At 51.3% G+C, this 22,790-nt stretch overlaps 1 protein-coding gene across 1 annotated transcript in view; it reads right to left on the bottom strand.

The window, feature by feature from the left end:
- The window catches only part of Ppargc1b (PPARG coactivator 1 beta), a 103,836-nt gene that overhangs the window by 13,597 nt on the left and 67,449 nt on the right, over window positions 1-22,790 (bottom strand). The window contains exons 2-8 of the mRNA XM_057788830.1: window positions 16,055-16,228; window positions 9,424-9,636; window positions 6,017-6,133; window positions 4,293-5,382; window positions 3,496-3,532; window positions 2,909-2,970; window positions 1,102-1,900 (exon numbers count right to left, since the gene is read on the bottom strand). Of these exons, the coding sequence (XP_057644813.1) occupies window positions 1,102-1,900; window positions 2,909-2,970; window positions 3,496-3,532; window positions 4,293-5,382; window positions 6,017-6,133; window positions 9,424-9,636; window positions 16,055-16,228 (2,492 nt within the window). The remainder of the gene's footprint in view (window positions 1-1,101; window positions 1,901-2,908; window positions 2,971-3,495; window positions 3,533-4,292; window positions 5,383-6,016; window positions 6,134-9,423; window positions 9,637-16,054; window positions 16,229-22,790) is intronic.

Genomic DNA, 22,790 nt, shown 5'->3' with positions numbered 1-22,790 from the left:
ACCCACAGACTCAGATACTCAGCATACCCCTGATGCAGCAGCAGCAGCAGTAGCAGCAGCAGCAGCAGCATCTTAACAAATCCACCCCCACCCCCACCAACTCCACGGCTCTGCTCCAGGCTGAAGAGTACCATCTAGTGGCCACCCAGGCAACCTTAAGCACAGAGCTGAGAGTCTCCCAAAGACAAAGCTGGTCCCATTGCCGGCTGTGATCAAAGCAAGTAGGAGCTGCTCTCCCCCAAATCTGCCAAATTCAAGGTTCTTGCCTTGAATTCTTGATTCCCCTCGGTGATGGAGTGTGACCAGAGAGTTGGAAAATGAACTAAACCCTTACCTCTCTCCAAGCTGCTTCCTGTCACAGTGTTTTTGTTTCGTTTGTTTGTTTTGGTTTTTTCGAGACAAGATTCCTCTGTGTAACAGCCCTGACCGTCCTGGAACTTACTTTGTAGACCAAGTTGGCCTCGAACTCACAGAGATCTGCCTGCTTCTGCCTTCCAAGGGCTAGGATTAAAGGCGTGCATCCACCACCAGCTGGCTTGTCATGGTGTTTTATCACGGCAATAGAAACCCCTTTCCAGGTCCAGGGCTCAAAGACAGGATGCTCGAATGGGCTCCTATTGCTCCATGGCTCCCATGGGTCTTTAAGGGTCTGCTCACAGCAGCAAATAATGCAAGGCCAAGCTGGAGATAAACTTAAGACTGCTTTCAGCAGGGTGCTTTTCAGAGCATAGGCCGAAATTACACCCACCCTTCTTTAACACATTAACACCAAGTTGCTTTTCAACTATGTGGTTGTGTGTGTTTGCATTTAAAAAAAAATCTATCTCTTGACAAATACGAAGCAGAAAACAAGGCTCAGGCTCATTAGGACCTAAAGCGGCAGGTGGCCAGAAGGTAAGGATTCTTCCTTTGCAACAGACCCTGCCAGCCTTGACTTGGTTCAGACAGCCTGGTTCTTGAGAAGCCCATCTTATGGACTTCTGACTACGGCTGGGGCCCCACGTGGAGATGCAACCCCAGTTTTAAAGCAAATTCCTAGGGTTCTCCCTCTCTGGCACCTAGTAGCTGCTCAGATACCCCTCTCTCCAGGGCCAAGCATACCTGAAGCTCTTCCGGGTGGCTGGTGACCAGGAGCTACAGGATGAGGAACCAGAACTGGAGCGGCTGCGGGAACAGAGCTGTCGGCTGGCCTTACTGGGTGGGCTCTGGTAGGGGCAGTGGTCAGAGCAGGGAGGGCTGACCCCCGAGTCCTCTCCTTCATCCTCCTCCTCCCCTCCCTCCTCTTCCTCCTCCAGCAGGAAGCTGCTCTCGCCACTGCTGCTGCTGTCGTCCTCAAACACGGTGTCGTACTCGGGGCTTTTACACGAAGCCAGGTCTTCGTCCTCCAGAGCAGTCTCCAGCAGCCCAAAGTGCTTTGTGAGGCTGGCACGGATCTCATGGTCTCTCAGCTGCATGCTGTCCTTAGGGGTAGAGTCACAGCTCTGTTCTGTCTCCCTCCTAGGGGTCTTTGTTTCAGTCGGCAGGGAGGCACCCTGCTGGGGCCAGTCATCAAGAGAGACCCCAACTGGCTCCCAAGACCGCAGCACCTTCCTCTGCAGGGCAGCCTCTGGCCTGAGCACCTGGCAGTAATCGTGGTCTCCAAAGGAGCAGGAGAAGGGGCGCTTCTGCCCAGCCTGGGACACCGGCTGGGCCGTGGCATGCTGCAGGTGGGACAGGAGCTCACTTCGCTCAGGGTGCCTCTTGGGCAGCTTGTGGGAGGCCCCTGGGGTGGCTGGGAGCTGAAGAGCCTCAGGGGAGGGGAGGCTGGGAGCTGTGTCTTGGCCTGGGCTGTGCTTGGTGTCCGGCTTGAAGGGGTCCTCCTCCATGGGTTTATATGGAGGTGTGGTGGGTGGAGTGAGTCCTACCCAGGCAAGAGGAGAGACAGGTGAGGGAATGGCAGGTCTCCTCAGAGGACAGTAAGAGCTCCGTTTGAGAGGACAAACAAGTGGCTGCCTGCCACAACATTCCTACAGGTGGATGGCATTCATCACTAACTGGTCATCACGCTGCTGCCTAAGCCTGTATGCAGGCCTAGAGTCCTCCCATTCTTAGGATGAGAGGCATCGGCCATCCCTTTGAGACTTGGTAATGGCAGCTAAGGTGTCCAGGTCAGAGATATCTGTCCTTGCCTTACAGCTAATTGTGTAAAGAGCCCTGGCTCAGGAGTACCCCAGCACAGAACAGGCAGGCACCACTGGTAAAACCACAACCTCAGTGTCCCTGATGCTCCTGGCTCTGACTCTGTCGTCCGTTCTTCCCAGTGCACCTCAGGGACTTGCTAAAATGCTGACTCCTTTCTCTCTTCCAAAGCCTATAAGGGAGGCACTAGACACCTCTATGTTTTGGTCCTTTGGGGATGCTCCTTCTTCATCCCCAGTCCTTTTGGCTAGATCAGGGGACCACAACTTCACCCTGTACTTCTGTTCTGTCACGTCTTTACTTACACCAATTCTTTGGCTAAGAGCATCCTTCTTTGTCTTCCCAATGCCTGCTGGGCCTTCAACCCTTCAGTAACCCCCTGTGCTGAGTACACCACAGTCTGACCGGGCCACACTGGCCCTCTTACGCCAGCAGAGTTTCTGCTCATACTTTGAAACAAGCACATGGCAAACCATGCTCCTGAGGGGTTAGCCTCACCAGACTGCGGTCTCCTCCAGAGCTGTGTCTATGTTTCCTGACCTCAGCATCACCTCAGCTGCTGGTACCAGCAGTGGAAGGGCTGGCCCTGGGCCTTGACCCTCCTCCCAGCATGCTCCCCACGCATCTCAATGCTAGGGTAGATAGCTCATGAGGCAGAGGTCAGAAGTGCTCCTGCCCAGGGCCTTGCCAGCTCCCCACAGGCACCCCACCAGCCGAACCCCTAGCTCACCTGCCGTGCCACAAAGCTCCACCGTCAAGGACTCCTCATAGCTCTTCTTGCCAAGAGGGTCGCTGGTAGAGGCAGAGGGGACAGAAAGGGAAGAGACTGGTCAGTAGGAGGCTTCCAAAGCCCTAGACTTTTGGGGGGAGCAAAGGACTCAATGATAGACCCTGGTTCTGTCACGGAAAGGGGCCTAGAGAGAACTTGCTGAGGGGCCCTATCCTGGCTGTTAAGGAAACTCAAGCTGCAGTTTGGGGGAAGTATAGGCAAAGACTGGTATAGATTCCTTGCTTTATAGATGGAGCAACTGAGACCCAGAAAGGGAAGGGACTTGCTCCTATCTGACAGCATTGGAGGCCTCCAGTACCCCCAACCCAGAGAAGACTCTTCAGAGTCCTGGAGACAACAGCTTATGATCTTTCCCCTCAGCTTGAGGAGGCTACCTCCTTAAAACATGCTCCATTTGGAAGGAGTCTGGATCTTGAGGGCTCGAGATGGCCATCAGGGCAGGGCTCAGGGGCTGATGACCTCCCACCCAAATGCACACATCTTAATCTCACAGAATAATATACCAATAATTTCTTTAAAAAATCTACCTTTGTGACAAGGCCAGCATGAGGCACCTGGGGGAGTCTGAAAAGACATAAAAAAAGAGAAGAAAGAGAGAATAAGGGATAAGACTCCCCATATACATCACCATGAACACTCTCCCCTGTATGTGTGTGTGTGTGTGGGGGGTCCTCACATTTCCAGGGGCACCATGCACAGCTGCTCTTTTACATGACACATGGTCTTGGCCATCTAGGGGAATGGTCAGGCACAATTCAAATACACCTTGCATTGCTGGGTCCCAGCCAGTAGATCTCCTTTCTTTGCAGAAATAAGGAATGGGCTAGGCAACCCTTGCTGGCCAAACAATGGCCAGGCATTCTGAGCCTGAGGCCCCAGGACCCAAGCTGTGATTCTAGATGGTTCTAGAGAGGGGTCTTTCACTAAACAGCTCTGCGCCTAGGTCCTCAGTCTCTGCTTTCTATTTGGAACAGATCTGCATATGTAGCCCAGGCTGGTTTCAAACTCTATCTTCCTGCCCCTGCCTAAGTACTGTGTTTATCAACATGCCTAGCTTGCTTTACTATTTTAATGACCTTCTTCCCTATCCCCACAGAAGCAGGCCTCCTGTTCTTTGTTTACTAGGCAGTGCTTTGATAGGCATGATGGAAATCTTGAAGAGCAGGTGTAGAAGATCTGCCCAATATCCCATTGTACAGAAAGGGCAGTGGAGAGCAGATGGAACCTCATCCAACACACAAAACTGAGGACTTGAACGCAGAGATCCCAGCTCCCAGTGGGGATGCTATGCCCAGCCCACCCTTCCTTGTGGACCACAGACTACCTCTGGAAGGGGGCCGTGGGCAGCTTGGGTCCTCATCTGTGTCCCCACACCCACTCTCACAGGGACTTTCCAGGACTGGGATCTGGGATCCCTGGGGGAGCTGCTGGTCTTGACTATCATCTGTGAGGCTGCCCAGTTCCTCCTCCAGGTTGTGGGTCTCTGTAGCCAGGCACATCGAAGGCAGAGCACCTAGGGGCTCATCAGTGTATGTTAGCCAGGGGCCCAGCTCTGGATTCAGTCTTCTGGAACGCCGCACGGGGCACACAGAACTGTCCAGTTTCCTCCCTAGTTTGGTCCATGGCAGGCCACGGCCTGGTCTCTTCCTGCCCCACTCCTCTTCCTCCTCCTCTTTTTCTTCCTCCTCCTCCTCCTCTTCTTCTTCTTCCTCATCTTCCTCCTGCTTTTGCCTGGTAGGTTGACTGACATCCCGCTTCACCTCCAGCCTCAGAGGGCGCAGGCTGGGTCTAGGCCCAGTGCTCTTAGGGGAAGCTGTGATTCTCACCTCTTCCGCCATGGCAGAGTGGGTAGGGGAGGCCTGACTGTCTTTGGGGGGCCTGGGCCTGGACTGGGGTGTGAGGGAAGCATAGACAGGTGTGGCCAGGCGGTAGGGCTTGCTGACATCACAGAGGACATCTTGAGCCAGAAGTTCCCTTAGGATAGAGAACTCAGTCCAGATGGCTTTGGGGGGATGCCGGGACCGGGGTGGGACCTGCCTGGAGGGGCTGCTGCAGGGCTGGGGGACCAGCTCTGGGGCCCACTGTGGCAGCTTCCTCTGGGGCAGGCAGTAGGTGTGCATGTAGCGAATGAGTTGTACCATGGACCTCACATCCTCCTGGGGAGCCTGGGCACAGCTGGGGCTAGCCCTGTCCTGTGCTAGGGAGTCTTGAGGAGAGGCTGGAGCTGGCCAGGGGCTCGGGCAATCCTCCCCCACCACCTCATCCTCCTTGGAGAGGAGCTGAGTACTTGGGCGTGGGGTGGGGGTTTTCATTTTGGGGCAGGGCAGCACCGAGGTGAGGTGCTTATGCAGTTCTGTACAAGGCCGACTCTGAGACCGCAGCATGGGGATCTTCTTGTCCTGGATGCCATCTGCCTGGAGAAGGAAATAGGCCACGGTGAGCAGGGAGGGGAGCAATGCTTCTCCCTCTGCCTGTTCTGGAAGTCAGCAGACCCAGCATCTTTTCTCAGGACCATGGGAATGGCCTGTTCCTTCACTTCACCCCCAGCCTCCAGCAGGGCTGGTACCTGGCAAACTGAATTGCTGAGGAAGAAAGTGGCCGCCAGACTTCTACAGGGCTCCCAGCCTTGGAGCCTCTGCAGATCCTTAAAAAAAAAATAGGGTGAGGAAAGGTAAGGGTGTCATCTTTTGTACGCCAAGTTTTAAAGTGGCCAGCAGCTCCTCAGAAAAGAAATCTGAAAACGTCAGTATGAAATGGACAGTGACTCTACAGCCAGTGATGATCCTGTTCCCACCTGTCCCCTGCTCTAATGCGTGCCAAGATCTGTGTCAAACTTCACAGGCCAAAACACTCGCATGTGGGAAAGTACAGGGTCCTTTTCAGAGCCTCCAGCTATGCTGCTTCCAAGGAGTAGTACCCAGGATTTTGCCTTGGTCAGGGTTGTGTGAGGACAGAGGGAGAAACTGAGGTAGACTGAACCTGCCACTCCTAGCCATGGGTGACAGCCACCTGGGGGCCCAGGTCATCGCTGAGCATATGCAGAAATACCTTGACACAAGGCCGCTGGCTTCTGGACCTGAGGCTGGCCTGGGACCAGGTGGCCTCCTCCTTCAGAGCGTCAGAGCTTGCTGTTGGGGAGGATGTGGTCAGGAGGAGCTTCTGCAGCTGGGAAGAGGGGAAGAGGGGAAGAGACTAGGGCCAAGCACACTCAGAGACACAGGGCACCACATGCCAGCTGACTGTGCGCTGGCCAGGGCCAGAGACCCCAAGGAGCTAGGTAATGCAGAAAACAAATTGACATCTACCAAACTCCCAAACACCATTATTCCACAGAGAGCAAAGTTAGTGACCCAGGAGAGCAGGTCTGGGTGCTGGGTGCTCATTTCAATGTGAGGACAATGTCAGTTCATTCCACCTGCCTGTAATAGACAGACACATATGCATACATAGACACGCAGATGGAGAGGTTAGAGACCAAAACGATGCTCAATATAGGTTCTCCTCTGTCCATGACATTTAAAAAATTATTTCAACTAAATACACAGTACTCATAAATGGTGTGTGTGTGTGTGTGTGTGTGTGAAATACTAAAAGGTAGACAATTAAAAGCAAATCTCCTTCCTTCTCAAGGTCCTTTCTCTGTCCTAGAAGCAACCTCCATTACTCTCTTGTGAGCCTTCATGAGGTGGGCTTTTAATCATACAAGAATACACACACAGTGCATGTTACCTCCAACACACTCAACTGTTTCCATACAAGTAAAAGAATGCTAAATTTTAGTTTGTCCTTTCTTCACCTATTTTTTTTCATCTGCATGTGTGTGGGGGCAGTGTTGTTGGGATACCTGAGCACACTGTAAACCCCGAGATTACACTAATTAAGTACAATCAACCTTGGGTCAAGAGCCGGAGCCAGCAACTAGTTGCCAGGAAGTGGCCATAGAGAGCAAGAGGGAGTCAGGAAAACAAATAGAGAAATGCACAGGAAGTAGTAGGGTGAGACTTTGAGTTTGGCGGCCTTTTTGGTTTGGGATGGCAAAAGAGAAGTTCTCTTTCTGGGATGTCGTCAGCTAAGGAGGAAGATTAGCTCCTGGTCTCTCTGAACTAGCAGGTTTTCAACTCAGCATCTGACTCCCGAGTCTTTATTAGTAAAATCATAAGATTAAGGTTTAGTTTGCACAGGGTCACGTGTATCCCAGGCTGGCCTCAAGTTTTATAGTCAAGGGTGACTTGAACTGCTGAGCTTCTTGCCTCTACCTTCTACATGCTGAGATTTCAGGCACACATAAACCATCACACCCAGTTTTATGGGCTTCCTATGTGCTGGGCAAGCACTCCACCTATTGAGCTACCCTCTAGCCCTCAGACAGCTTTTGAAATAAAGACTGTCGAAGCTCTCCTGCTGGCAGGGTCACAGTTCATCCACCTTAAGAGTGCAGAGGCTGAAGAAAAACAGGCTCCTCCACCACACGCATGCGCGCATGCGCACATGTGCATGCACACACGCACCACCCTGCACCCTGGGCCACAGGGACAATATCTGGTTCTAGTCACTTCAGCCCCATTGCAGGCAACACCCTGAGCAACCTATTTTCTTCTCTGCCCTGATACAAGGGGCGTGGGGGGTGCACACCCAAAACCACTGGATCTGACACTTTTTAAAAACACCTCTGAGAGTCCAACCTCTGACCCTGAGAGACACTACTGACCTCATGATATGCAGATCTATAAGAGAGGCTCACTAGTCGCCCAAGTCCACACAGGCTAGTTCTCTGCAATTCAAGGCAAGGTCTAGGGTCTGTGGGACTTCTCTGGGCCCCTCCAGAACTATCATTATGCCGGAAGACTTGACATTTAGTCTGCTTTCCATAAGCTTAACCCAGGGTTGGGAAACAGAATCAATAGGGCAACCACTATGCAAAGTAGGCAGAATTGAAGGCTCAGGCCTAGGACAACCTGTGACCAGCAGGGGTTGCTCTCTCCCTTCACAAGGTTTCCTGCAGAGGCCTGGTACAGAAATAACACTGAGAATTCTTCCTACTAATGGCCTAGTCAGGCTCTGACTCAGCCAGTGTGTCTTAGGTGGGCCTATACGTTAGGCACTGTTCTAAATGTTGCCCAGTATTACCCACTGTAATTCTCCCGACAGCCTTTGACCCAGGCCCTATTATCTACTCCCAGGGATCAGAAAGCTGAGTCATTGATAGGGTGTGTGCCCGAGGACCCACAAGCTCTCATTGGAAGGCTGAAATTCAAATCGAAGCAGCCTCTTCCAGTCTGGAAGGCTGCAGGACCCCACAAGAGGGAGCCATAATGGGAGCTGGTACACAGTATATATTGGACCATAGCAGACACTTGGTAAATGTTCCCCCCAAAGGCTGCAGAAGAGAAGGCATGACGCCCTAGTGCACAAGTCAGTACACGCGGGGTCTAACTTGGTTGGCATACCGACTTGCCATGAGACTCCTCCCCCAGGCCTTACTTTCCCCTGAGCAGAACTCGATGCTCATGGAGGGCCTTTCCAGGATCTGAGAGCCCTCCTAGCTCTGATAGGCTCTAGAGTCTCAGCAACACTAGAAGTGGCAGTTACAGAGAGTAGAAGGAAGCCCCGCATTCATACAAAGCTTTGGTAGCCTGAGCCAGAGTCCAAGGTAAGTGTCCTCAGTAAGTTGGGAGGTCCAGACCCTTGCAAGACCAGTCAGCGACGGTCTCCACTCCCACATCTCCACATACATTGAATTTACACTTGTTGGTGTGAAAACTGGCACAATCTCTTCAAAGCATAATGAGCCAGAATTTGCATTTCTAGAATTCACGGACTCACACGGGGCAACCAATGACTTCAGTACTGTGCGTGGCAATGGAGCGGTCGACAACGGATGTCCATCAGTCAGCAGGGGAACGGTTACATGATGGCACATCCTTACCTGGAAGTACCACACAGCCACCCAGGAGGAAGCAAAGCCCCACACCCTCATCTGAAGACTTTCCAGGACACACTGCTCCGAGGGAGAAAGGTGCAGAGCAGTTTATAACGTAGGCTCTGCTGGTCTTGTAGTTCGAAAAAAAAAAAAAAGAAAGAAAGAAAGAAAAGGTGAAGAGGAAAGTCATGTAACAGATCAGTAACCATGGTTACCTCTGGGGAAGGCAATTGTGAGAGGGCTAGGAAGGTTTTGCTTTTAACTGTCCACGTTTCTGTTTCCTGCTTGGGTTTTTCTCCTCTGTGTGCTATCACCGTGAAAATGTTTGCGTGTAATTTTAAGGTTTAAAACAGAAATAGAACCAAGCCTAACGCCACTGTCCAGGCAGGAAGGGTGAAGGCCCGGCGAGACCTCGCACTCCAGGCTCTCCGCAGAAGCCATGTGCTGGCGCTCAGGGACCCTGACTGAGCTGGAACTGACAGCACAACCCTCACCGTGCGACAACCTGACAGCAGCCTGAGGCCACAGTCCTCACCATAGAAAGCTCATCCACTTCAGACTCTGGGGACAGAAGCCTCTCCAGGGCGGGGCTGGGGGGCGCAGATAAGGGGGCAGGTGAAGCTGGGTCACAGGATGGTGTGTCTCCTTCATCCAGCCCCGGGAAGGCAGCCAGCCCCACATCGTCTTCAGGGATGTCATCCAGGGTCTTGGTGAGCGCAGCCAAGAGAGCTTCATTCTCACTATCAATCTGGATGGAAGAGACAACGGGGGGGGGGGGGGGGGAGGTTAGCTGCTATGGGAGACTCAGCTGCTATGGGAGACTCAGCTGCTGTGGGAGACTCAGCTATTCTGTGTACCCCGATAAACCACCACTGCCTTCTTGCCACCCCACCCCACCCCTTAGAGATGGTTGTCAGCTCCGAGAACCACAGACTTTGATAAGCAGGCTATGGAAAGGGCCTTGCCTGGAGTCTCAGTGTCCTGGCTCTGCTGCTCCTTGAGCTGTGACCTGGGCAGAAGGCAGCCTACCTGAAAATACCTGCCTCTTCTGTCAGAGACTCGGGTCCTCTCCATCATTGGCAGCAGGGTCTCAGCCCCTTAACCCTCGAGGCCCCGACTGGGCAGAGCTCAACTGTGGATGTCACAACTACAGCACTGGAAGCCTGCTTGGGCTTTTGATGGAGTCCTGGGGCTTGCTCTCCAAGAGGCCCAGGTGCTGGGCTCTGAAGCTGCCGACTCACAGAGACCACACTTACCAACTGTGGGTTCTTGGGTAAGTTAGCCCTCACCTGCCACATAGATACCAGACAGGACTCACTCCGAGGAGTTCTTATTGAGGAGTGGGGGGCGAGGGGGAGCTGGTGCGGGGGTGGTCACAGGTAAGGTGCTTAGATGCAGTGCCTGACACAAAACAAGCACTTACCTTGCTATGCTATACCTGCTAACTCTACCACCACCTATTGTTGGTTTTCTTATGCATGCCTGGCTTTAGCTTGGCTTATTTTTGTTTTTGTTTTTGTTTTTAGAGATAGGTTTTCTCTGTGTAGCTTTGGTGCCTGTCCTGGAACTCGCTCTTGTAGACCAGGCTGGCCTCAAACTCACAGAGCTTTGCCTGCCTCTGTCTCCCGAGTGCTGGGATTAAAGGCGCGTGCCACCACTGCACAGCCTAAGCTTGGCTTTTTTTCTAGCCAGCTTTTTTTAAAACTTAAATTATTCTATCTACCTTTTGCCTCCAGGCTTATACTTTTCTCTATTCTCTATTCCCTTTTTTCTTTTTTACTCTGTAGCAGGAAGTGTGGCGCAGTGGTTGGCTCCTCTCCTTCTGCTTTTCTAGCTCCTCCCTTTTGTTCCTCTATTTATTCTCTCTGTCTGGTAGTTCCATCTATTTATCTTTCCTGCCTAGTTATTGGCCATTCAGGTCTTTATTAGACCAATCAGGTGTTTCAGACAGGCAAAGCAACATATCTTCAGAGATAAACAAATGCAGGATTAAAGAATGCAACACATCTGAGCCGTGATGGTGCATGGTGCATGCCCTTTTTTTTTTTTTTTTTTTTTTGGTTTTGGTTTTTCGAGACAGGGTTTCTCTATGGTTTTGGAGCCTGTCCTGGAACTAGCTCTTGTAGACCAGGCTGGTCTTGAACTCACAGAGATCCGCCTGCCTCTGCCTCTGCTGGGATTAATGGCGTGCGCCACCACAGCACTCTGGGAGGCAAAGGCAGGCGGTCTCTGTGAATTTGAGGCCAGCCTGGTCTACAGAGCGAGTTCCAGGACAGCTAGGGCTGTGACACAGAGAAACCCTGTCTTGAAAAAAACAAAACCAGACAAAAAGAATGCAACCCAACCTTGAATCATTAAACAAACATTCCACAGCATAAATGACTGTAACGCATCTGTAACAAATATTCCACAGCAGCCACCATTCCAGTGACAGCGACGGGAGTCAGCCCCCACCTCACGCTCTTCCTTCCCTTCCCATCACATGCTGCACTGCATCCAGCACACCCAGAACACCACACTCCTGCCCTCCTAGAGTCTGGCTTTTGCTGATGAGTGGAGCTGGACAGGAGAACAAGGGAGTACCTTTCAGAGCTGGAAAGGGGCTGGAGGAAGCCAGGGGATGCTGGGATAGCTAAACAAACTAACAAACAAACAAGCAGCAGCAACAACAATAACAAAAAAAACAACAACAAAAAAAAAACCAAGAAGATTGCAGGCTGCCTAGAGTGGACAGGAACTTTCTCTGAGACACTTAAAGCAAAAGGCTGAGAAAACAAGGCTCAGGCTTAGGGGAGATCTAGGGTAATGGCCTAGGCTTGAGAGGAACTGGAAAGCTCTGTCGGTAGCATCTAGGAGCTCACACAACACCTTTTTGAGGGGAGCATGATTCTAATCTCCATTTTGCAGAGAAAACTGGTGCACAGATGGACCTGAACCCCGCCTTCCCTGCCCTCTCCGACCACTGATTGAGGCTGGGGCCACAGACCACACTGCTTCTAGATTAGGCCAAGCACTCAGAAACCCTGATTCCCTGGGTTTGTGCTGGCAGGAGCACATGCTGTCACATGCTCCCTTCTGAGGCACGCTTTCCCATCCCGGGCCTAGCTGTTTATCTTTTCTTCAGGAAGTTCGTCTGAAATACACATCTCGTGATGGCCTTTCGGCTGCACTGAAATCTGTTTAGGCTATAACCTTACAGTCAGGGCAGCAGCTGAGTAACTCAAACGGGGACTCGGGGAGAGGAGAATAAATGTGTTTGTAATTTTTAGAACAGAGCTAAAAATAAAAAAAAAATAAAAGTCAAAAGAAGTTGTTAGTGGATCTGAACCAGGGCTCTGTGGATTCTGAAGCTAAGGGGATTCAAGTGACTGACCCCCACCCGAAAGACTCCCCCAATCCTCAGGCAAGACTTCCCAGTGCTCTATTTCCAGAACACTTGCTAGCTCGATGGGGAATTAAGAACCTGGGACTTGGACCCAGTGATATTTGGGGGATGACCACACGGAACTCTGCCACCAGGGTGGCCCTGAACCTACACAAGGGGAGACATAACCCCAGGGCCTCTCCTAGTTCCAAGTCTGGGGTCTGAGAAGCAGCAAAATTGCTGAGCAAAGGAAACCAATGGGGAGCAACAGGGAGACTGGCTGACTTCAGTTTCTTGGGTTCTTGAGAAGTCACTCGGAATGACGTCATCAGTACTGGGTGGAATGAGAATTCCCAGGGTGCCATAAATTATCGCACATAACAGGAACGTAAGGGCTTTCCAGTGGCCGGGGCGTCAGACAAGCGGTATGCGTGTTCTAGCTCATCTGCTGCATGGATGACTTCATGCCAGAGCCCTGGTGACACAGGCGGGCTCTAGGCAACAACTTCAACCGGTTACAGCTAGGGCTCCTTGGGAAGCCTGCCTGCCATTCTTTCCACAGGTGGGCTGAAGCCCCAGAACAAAGGCCTGCGAAAGTCACATTGCAAGCCAGGGCAGGGCCACGGATGCAAAAACCCTAACTTACCGAGCACAGGCATGGGGTGGAGAGGAGCACAAAATGGCAGAGACCATGACGAGGCTGGATGTAAGCCACAAAGACTAACAAAAGACCTTTTCCTCGACCCCTCTCCCTGAGCTGCCTAGCTCTGGAATGGCTGGGTGGGGTTAGGAGAAGGGCCACCTTCCCCACACTGCTGTGGCTCCTTCCAGGCCTCCTGGCTGCCCTGTAGGCGCCTTTTGATATCATCGGAGCTGGCCACCTCATCCTGCCTGGGCCCATTAGCTTGTTCCCCCTGCTCGGCTTAGAAGCAGAGTGAAAATTAATGGAGAGTTAATCAGCTGAGAAAGGGATATTAATAGACTTGCCCCGCCCCCAGCCTTCCCCAGCTCATCTCAGGCTGGAGGAGAAGGAGCCTTGCAGAAACCTTAGTAAAATGCTCCATTTGGGGATGGGAGTGGCTTGAAGGAATGGGACAGAGCAGCACAGAGAGCCAAAAGAACACACAGAGATCCTTGCCTGTCCAAGGAAGCCTTCATGAGTTTGTAGACACTGAGGAAGTCACCCACGGCCCAGAATTCCTTCTAAGAGGGTCCACAAATTCCCAGCATCTTTAAGGACTGGTGACGTCCTCTATCCTTATCACACCAAGAAACAGTGATACAGTCCCTGTTCCCTCTTCATTCCTCACATAGGGAAACTGAGGCCCTGTAAAAGTTAGCTTGCCAAGGCCGCATAGCATGAAATAACCAATCATCTGCTTATTCTAAGAACATTCCCTAAGTGCCTGTCATACCTGGGCCCCAAGACTTTGGGACATACAGAAAATGGAAAGCAATGCCCATGTCCCCAAACCTTGTCAACCCTCAGTACTATTATAACTTGCTCTCCTTTCTCTTAGTTTGCTCCTGTAGCACCGGTGCCATCAGATTGTCAGAACAGGGCACTGACTCCATTGCCCCCCCCCCTTGCAGGATGAAACTGTCTAAGTTAACGGCAGAAAGAGGATCAGAACCAGTGGACCCTGGGTCTCAGTTCATGGTTTTGGAAGAGGTCATAACACCTACTAACTGGACCCTTACCATGTGCCAAGATTTCAGAAATGAGCAAACCATTGTCTTCAGGGAGAGCACAGACAGAAGATGAATGTCCAGGAGCAGAAGTGATCAGGAGGGGTGACCCATGGCTTTACTTATGTGATGACTATTTATTAGGGCTGGGCACAATGCTAGACACAGTCAGGGTAAAGTCCCGGGGTACAATATGCAAACTGAGAACACAGCCCCAGAGTTCACGAAGGGGTGGAGGGATGCCACACAGACAGTGATGGCGACAGACTCTAGTCACATCATCACCCATGCAGCAGATGCAGCTGTGTATAATGGCCTGGGGGAAGAGGGCGTGAAGGGGAGAGGTCCTGGTGTAAGCGCTCAGCCGACTGTGAGGACTGACTGCTCACTGAGCTGGGAGCCTCCACAGGCTCATTCAGCTCTGAGCTCATCGTACCCATGACATGACTTCTCCCGAGGACTGCCGAGGCTCTGGCTAGGAGCAGTAGGTGTGAGGCCTGTGTAGTCTCCCGGGTTTGGTCTCCAGCAGCACGCTGACCCCACTCTTACATGAGCTCTCTGCAATCTGAAAGCCTTTTTGAAAAACATCTGTCCCCTAAGAGAGAGGGGAGCAACGTTGTTTTGGCACTGTGTTTAAGTTTAGAGTTTGTTTGTTTAATGGAGAGGGCTGGTGAGACAGTAAAGCATTTGCCTTGTAAGCAAGAGGACTGAGTTTAAGGCTCATGTTTAAAACAAAGGAAGGAAGGAAGGAGAGAAGGAGGGAGGGAGGGAGGGAGAGAGGGAGGGAGGGAGGGAGAGAGGGAGGGAGGGAGGGAGGGAGGGAGGGAAGGAGGGTGGCAGTATGTACTTGTTATTCCAAGATTGGAAAGTGGAAACAGGTGATTTCTAGGCAATACATGGTGAGACCCTGTCTCTAAAACAAACACAGACAAAAAGCAAGATATATGATGCCTGAGGAATGACAGAGGTGGTCCTCTGACCTCCATATGCATACACAGAGAGAGAGAGAGGCAGAGAGAGAGACAGAGAGACAGAGACAGAGAGATCCCGGACGGAGCCAGACAGGGCCCAGCTCTCACAATATTGGTAAAGGGATTCCATATAGCAGTACAGGTTGTGGGCTCAAATTAGAACTGTTGCCCTGATCCTCCCTTGCTGTGTGACCTTGAACCCATCACTCTAGTTCTCTGAGCTTTATTTTCCTCGCCTATAAAATGAGTGATTAACAATATACAATTTATACGTTAGAACCCTCTCAAGGAAAACACGTACTATGCATAGGACTCCATGGTGAGGTCTCGACTACCTATACTTCCTTCCCAGCACCGCAAGCTCCCAGGGGCTGTTCCAGGATCACTGCTTCTGCTCTTCCATTCCCCCCTCCCCAGCTAAATATAAGAGGCCTTTTCCTGACACCAGCCTCCAGCCATCATCTGCCGTGAGCCCTGGCAGTCCCGACTGTTGGCTTATATGTTTGTTAATCTCGGGATGTCTACTCCTCCAGACTTTGAGTCTACTTACTGATGACCTCAGCTCCTGACACACAGGGGGCTCGACAGGCTGCTCTGGAAGGACAAGCTCCCTCTGCAGGACTGTCTGAGATGCACAATGGCTTACAAGCCCACATGCGCAGAGTACAGTGCTGCCTAAGCACCACAGAGGCACACTGAGCCTAGGCACCTGCCTCAGCTTCAACACAGTCTTATTTCATCTGTATCCATGCAATGCATCCCCTGCCTCAACCAACACACACAAGCAAATGTCTGTAGAACTTGCTTTATTTTGCAGAACAGCTCAGACATCTCATGCTATTAGTCTCTTGAAAAAGCCTTCTTAAAAGGAACGCTAGCCATCATGTGCCTGAGGCTGGGTGCCCAAGCCACTGGGACTGAGAGTACTCTGCAGAATGGCTGGTTTGGTTGAACCTCTGGGGGCTCTTTCTGGTAAGAGCTGCTAGGAGAACCAAGTGAGGCAGGAACAGCACTGCAGAGCCGCTCAGTACCACAAGCCCTATCCCAGAGGCCTGATCACAAAGTCCTGGCTCGGGAAGCAGGTTGGCTTTGTATTTCTGAGGCTGTTGTTTAGGGCACAGCATAGGAATTGGGGGGCCCACCTGGAAGAGCTCGGCGTCATCAGGGCTGTACTGGCTGGGCTCTGTCTCTGAGGTCTCCGGGCACCACTGCAGCTCCCCAAAGCAAGCGGCTGAGTCAAAGTCACTGGTGTCCAGCTGGGAGAGGTCGAGCTCCGGCAGGTCAGCGCACAGCTGTTCCTCCCCGGATTCCCCACCCTGAGGAGACAGGAGGGAAAGAGGTGGTCAGAGCTGACTGTGGCCACACCCAGCCAGGAACCTGCTCATTCATAAGGGCTGTTGATTCGGACCCTCTACCAAGAACCAAATTTGCCAAATAACCAATAAGTGTAAAGATCTGCCTCATTCTTTAAAACCATTGAGCCCACTGGAAGGTAAGGTGGGCCCTGCAGCACAAAGCCCTGCTGCCCTCTTTCCTTTCCCTCTGTACATCCCTCAAAGCCCTGCCTGCACAGCTTGTCTTTCTTCTTACAAGGACTGCTTCGCTGAAAACTTTATTAGCGCCAGTAAACAGTTACCATTTTATATAAGTGCCCCTCACCTGGAACGCAATGCCTCATGGCTAATGCCCCTTTTTAATAATCACAGAACAGAACAAGGAACTAACAGTGTCTGACACTGAGTGATTCCCAAGCTTTCATGAGACACCTAAGTCCACAGGTGTGTTGGGGGATTATTTATAATGTCTGAAGTGTGGAAGACCACCTAGAAGTTGGAAATAAAACCGTAACACGCCTCTATTACAGAATACCACAGTCCTATCGAAAAGAATGAGGCCGATCTAGGGATCGTCTTGGAGATGTGCCAGAGAAAAACCTAAGCTGCAGAAGAGACTCATGCAGCAGGCACTCCCAATGCGTAGGGGAGGACATGGCAACCATGCTGCAGGCTTCCCCTATAGGATAACATCCATGTAAGCTCACGGGAAGAGGTCTGCAGAGCCCCTCACTCATCTGCAGCCAGGTGAGGGTGGGAGGAAGTTTGAGGGGACTCTGGCAGCAGCACCACCCTGACCGATGGCCAGCTCATCCTCATTTCTTAGAGATCTTTCCTTTTCTTTTTAAAAAAATTATTTATTTTAAGTACATCAGTGTTTTCACCCGCAGGTATGTCTGTATGAGGGTGTCAGATCCCCCGGAACAGGAGTTACAGACAATGTGAGCTGCCACGTGGGTGCTGGGAATTAAACCCAGGTGCTCTAGAAGAGCAGCCAGTGCTTTTAACTGCTGAGCCATCTCTCTAGCCCCATCTGGAGGATTTTTTTTTTCAACACAGACCCTCGGGCCAGCCCACCTCTGCTGAGTCACAAGCTGTTGATTTTCTCACTGGTACCCAAAGTCACCCATCACCAATTATGGGACTGTCCTGATGTTCAGAAACCCTCGAGGCAGCCGGGACGGGACTGCAGTGGAACGCCAAAGATTTGAGGAAGGCAACTAAGACCTGGCTATCCAGAGTCTAAATTTCTACTCATCAGCCATAAGCCTGATAGAGAAGGTCATTCGCATGACCCTCTGAAACCCAACTGTCTCACTATAAAATGGATACAGCACCAGGCTTACAGGCAATTGAGGTGGTATTACAGTCCAGCCCAGTAAGTACTCAATAAATGTCAGGTAAGGGCAGGCTAGTGACCTCAGAGAAAGACAATGGTCATAATAAAAGCAGCAGTGTTCTATGGTGGATGGGTGGGACTAGCCTCAGGGGGAGAGGGAAAGAGAAAGATGGGGAGGGGAGAGAGGGAGGGAGAGACAGAAGGAGGGAGGGAAGGAGAGAGGAGAGAGAGAGAGAGAGAGAGAGAGAGAGAGAAAGGCAAACAGGACACTTAAGAGAAACAGGCTTTCCCCTGGCCTTTTCCTAATTGTTCCCACTTACTAGGCCTCATAAATTATGAATAAATGTATATAATTAGCTCAACTTGAAACAGGAAAAGGGCTTTTACCCAAATTTGGGTCAAATATCTTAATTGGCATTTTGCAAGAATCCTACCTATATGGGCAGCATGGGAACCAGGACCCTGCACACAGCCATTCCCAGCTGAGTCTCAGGCCAAGCAGCACTGTGCCAGCAAATGTGCTCCAGGGACAAGTCCCCACCGTCCCCTCTCTCCATCTTCCCCACTACACGGATACCCAGTAGCCCTAAGTACTGAGCTGTGAGGTACTCAACCTCATACTAGAGAACAGCAACGGCCAAGGGTGGGAACAGACAAAAGCGACCACTGTCCTCTCAGTGGTGGACCCCTGGGGACTGAGGGAGGGATCACACAGAAAGTATGATGAGAGTCATCGCTGCTTAACTGTACAGAAAATTCCAGAAGTAAGCAATTCATAAGTTTTTTAATTATGCATCATTCTGATTAGCATGATGAAGTCTTAAGTAGTCAAGCCCCGTCTCTGAGTCGTCCATGTGTCCAGTGTATCTACAGGGTGTGTACCGCCCACCCATTAGGGCCTCCAGAGTCACCCTCACTCCCAGACAGACTGCTGTGGCAAGACGGTGCTGTGTTCAGTTACCTCCTACCTCAGAGCAAATGCCCCCAAGTTCAAGAGCAACAATGCTGCGGTCAGGACATGCTAATGTGGAGCCACGACGGACTCCTCATAGGGGCAAAGGCAGGCAAGCATTCTAAGCAGAAGAGAGAAGAGTCTTGTGACTAGGTGGGTTAAGATCTAAGAAGCCATCTAAGAATTTATGAGCCAGGTGGTGGTGGCGCACACCTTTAATCCCAGCACTCGGGAGGAGGCAGAGGCAGGCAGATCTCTTTGAGTTTAAGGCTATCCTGACCTATAGAGTGAGTTCCAGCACAGGCTCCAAAGCTACAGAGAAACCCTGTCTTGAAAAACAAAACAAAACAAAAAAAGAGGGGGATAAGAAATTCAAGCTGGTTTTGCTATCACATCTCAAACGTTTATGGTTAAGGTCGCAGCACAGAGTGGGGCGTAGTAAAGGTGGAAAGGGCTTGAGATTTTGTGTGTATGCACAGAAAAATGCTACAGTATTCAGGGTCTGGTGTGATCTGTGGCTTTAGGCATCTACTTGGGAACTCGAATACAAACTTCAAGAATAAGGACCACTGCATGAATTATGATGAGTCCAGTTAGAAGCTTCTGGGCCTTGCTGGGGAGCCTGAAGGTGACAGGAGACATGTTGCCTCAACTCTGAATTCCTGCAGTAAACCAGTCATGACAGCTCCGAATCACCTATGCTCGGTCGCTGCAGCCACTAAGGGTAGGTTCTCCCAGCGACCTCTTGGCACTTCTGTTCCTTTTGTGCCCAGTCAGTCTGGGGCAATGCAGATGGCTTTGGCTTTTGTGGTTAGTCAGTTGCTTCGTTCCTATGGGCCACTGTAAGTCTGGAATAATTGTATATAAGTATTTTGGTGGACATATGTCTTTATTTCTCTGGGATGAATATTAGGTCTGGATTTGCTGGGTCATTTGGAGCATGGAGCTGAGTGTTGAAGGGGTGAGGTGGGGGCAGGTAAGGCTTCCTAAGGGAGCAGACAGAAGCCAGGTGATGGAGGAGGCAGGAGGGCATTAGTCAGGGCGAAGACCTCAGCAAGGGCGAGCCTAGCACATGCTGACGTGGAGCCGCAGAGGTGCTGAGGTCAGCAGGCTGCAGCTCATTATCTAGAGCTGGGGGGTGGCAGCGATGGTGGTGGATGAAGAGGCAGGTGGAAGCCGGATCAGGTGGGATTGCAGGAGATTTGGGTTTTACTCTGAGTGTGATAGGGGTAGGATCAGCACAGCAACTGTATTAGACTGTTGGAAACATACAGGAGACAGGAGGTGGCAAGCTGGAGAGCCTCACCTAGGGCCTGGAGAACAGGAAGGAGGCCCTGAAGCTAAGACAGAAGGGTACGAGACAGCAGGGGCCTGCTGACCGGCAGAGCCTTCAGCAGTCAGTGTTTCTACTACCCCAGGAACTCAGGGAGGCTACCTCCATAGCATCTGCTTTTTAGAAACAGCACAGAATCAAAGAAGTCTCAGAACCCCAGCTCGGCCCGGAGTCAGCAGTCCTGAAGGGTGGTCCAGGTGATGGATGCCTTGGGAGGTAGAGACTCTGTGGAGAACCTGACAAAAGGACTGGAGGGTGTGGCACAGTGGGCAAGCACCTGTGTTTAGCATGTGCAAAGCTCTAGGTTCGGTGCCCAGGACTGCCAACGGGAAAGCAGCACAGTGAAGATTCTTCCCCCAAGACACATGTATGCACATAGAATTCACACAGCTGCTCTACCTCCTTCCCTTGGCAGATGTGGAAACTGAGGCTCAAGGTGGATAATGAGTCTGCTCGGATCATCCGGGAGTGTCCCTCTTTGGCAAGCACACCACCTCCTTCGCAAAATGCCCATAAAGGCCCATGATGGCTGCACATATTGATCCCCAAAGCAGCTCAACATACTCAGAGCATAGCCAGCATATAAAAATAAAGAACCTCGGCTTAGCAGTCCTGTCAATTAGGCCCAAGACCGCTCTCCAGCTAAAAACCATTAGGCTCTCTGCTAATGGGACATTCTTGGCCCTCTCTACATTTAGAGGCTTCTGAGGGGGTGTTAAGGTGACCCAGTTCCCTGGGAAAGGTCTCAGTTGGGGCTTTCTGGCCCTGTCCCGGCCGCCTGCCTTCTGCAAGCTCGGCTGACAGAGCCAAGAGGTCACAGAACAGGACTAATAGCCACTGCTATTATTGAGTGCTTGCTGTATGCCAAAAGCCATGCTAAGTGCCTTACATATGCCTTCTCATTAGAGTCCTAGAACATACCCAGGAAGGTAGATGCTACTGCCCCCACAGTACGGGGCAGGAGACTGGGACACCGGGTTCACTTGTGTTTATCGTTATGGCTGCAATCACAGCTTACTACCTGTGCAAGGCACATCAACAGCAGAAAAGGAAATCGGCCTGGAGGCTAGCAGGCCGTCATCAGGCCGCCATCTGGGTCCCTCCGAGGTTTTCAAGAGAAGGAACTGCCCCGCCTCAGTCCACTCTTTTTACTTTGCAGGTAGACATCCTCCCTTTCTCTTACATCTCCCCTTTTGATGAGGACACTAGCCACACCAGATCAAGGCCTACCTAACTGACCTCAATTGAGCCTGATCTTTTCTGTAAACACCTTATCTCTAAATCACCCAAGGTCCCAGAGAGGTGAGGCCGAGTCCAAGGCCCAGGCTTTCTTCTCAAAAGCCGGTGCTATCGTCCATTACTGTTGGTGAGTGTAAGAGGAATATTGAAGACCATTCACATTCCCACTTACAGACGGGAAGTGTGGCTTAGGTTGGGGGTTGGTAATGGCCCAAGTCGCATGGCTGAGCAAGGACAAGTCAGGGGACAGCAACACCGCACCATGCTCCCAGCCTCCTGGGCACAACTTGTCGCCTATCAAGTTGCTGTGCCATATGCCCCTTCCTCTGGCAACGCCACACCCCTCATCTGAAAGGGTTGTGGCTTCCTCAAGCCAGGGATAGAAATGACCCTGGCAGAGGATTTGCAAAGTTTCACTTCAGACTCGCAGAAGTGGCTTCAATGGAAGCCTGTGTGTCTTTGTTGGAAATCGATCCCCTGCTTCAGCAAGACTGCATCTTCAGGGGAAAAAAAAATGTCCAGTCCAGTTTTCCAGCTTACAATCAGCAAATCTCCTGGCTTACTCCAGGTCCCAGAGCAAATTCTCAGAATTCCTTGAGTGGAAGAAAGGAGGGATGGCAGGTAGATGCAGGGACAGATTGGGTACTGGACGTAGGCCGTACCTTGTGTCTCAGTGGATCCGAAGAACTCAAGACTGGACAGATCACAGAAAGATTTGGCCCCTCTTGCCAAAATCTTTCATATAGTTCTTGAATTTAGCAACTGTCTCAGAGCTACAAAAGCTCTGAACTCAGCAGGAAATAAATATATCAGCAAGTGAATTAAGAAGGAATTTCTGAGTAGAAACACAAGTACAAAAAGCATGACTGACCTGGCCTTGCTACCTGTACCGCCTCTGAGATCAAGACAGTGACTCTCGCTTGGTTTTATAGGCGAACACTGCCAGCAAGGAGAGTCCTACCTCCCAGGCCTCTTAAAAAGGAAGGAAGATAGATCGAGTGCCTGGCACATGCCAGGCTCTCCATGAGTATCTCTGGTTACTGCAGACTGAACATTGGGACCCCACGAATTTGTATATTGAAATCCTAACTCTCAAGGTGAAGGTGATGATGTCAGGGGATGGGGCACTTGGGTGGTGACTGGGTCATACATAGGGTAGAGCTCTTGTGAGTGAGATTAGTGTCCTTAGAACAGGGAGCCTTAGCAGCCATTACTAATTCACTACAACTAGCCTAGTCCAGACCATGATCCTGAGCCTCCACCCCTTTCTAAAAAAGGAAGGAAGGAAATACACACAAGCTCCCCACAAAAGCCATTTCCTTTCACAAATGTTTCGTTCCCTTCTTCTCTGACATCCCTCCTTTGGTCTGCCTCTTAATCCATTCCCTCGCAAGGGAAAGAAGCCTGCCAACTATCCTTGCGGGAACCTGCTCTTCCCCCAAAGCCAGGTGATTAAAATAAGCAAGTCTGCCCAAGTGAGAAGGATTGGATACAGGTTTTGTGGAGCATTTGGTTAAGAGGGCTCAGCTATTCTAGACAGGCCTGCAGCCATCTTTGCTGGTGCCTAGGAACAGCAGCCTGGACTGCTGCAAGCTAGGGCAATGCAGGGTGAAGCCGGAGAGAGGGATCCTAACAAAATAATTTACACCGTGGAACCAGCTGGGTCTGAAGGCAGTAAGTC

This window comes from Chionomys nivalis, chromosome 14, assembly GCF_950005125.1.
Source record: "Chionomys nivalis chromosome 14, mChiNiv1.1, whole genome shotgun sequence".
Taxonomy (NCBI): Eukaryota; Metazoa; Chordata; class Mammalia; order Rodentia; family Cricetidae; genus Chionomys; species Chionomys nivalis.
Note: the sequence above shows the minus strand (reverse complement) of the source record. Positions and strands in the feature narration are given on the sequence as shown.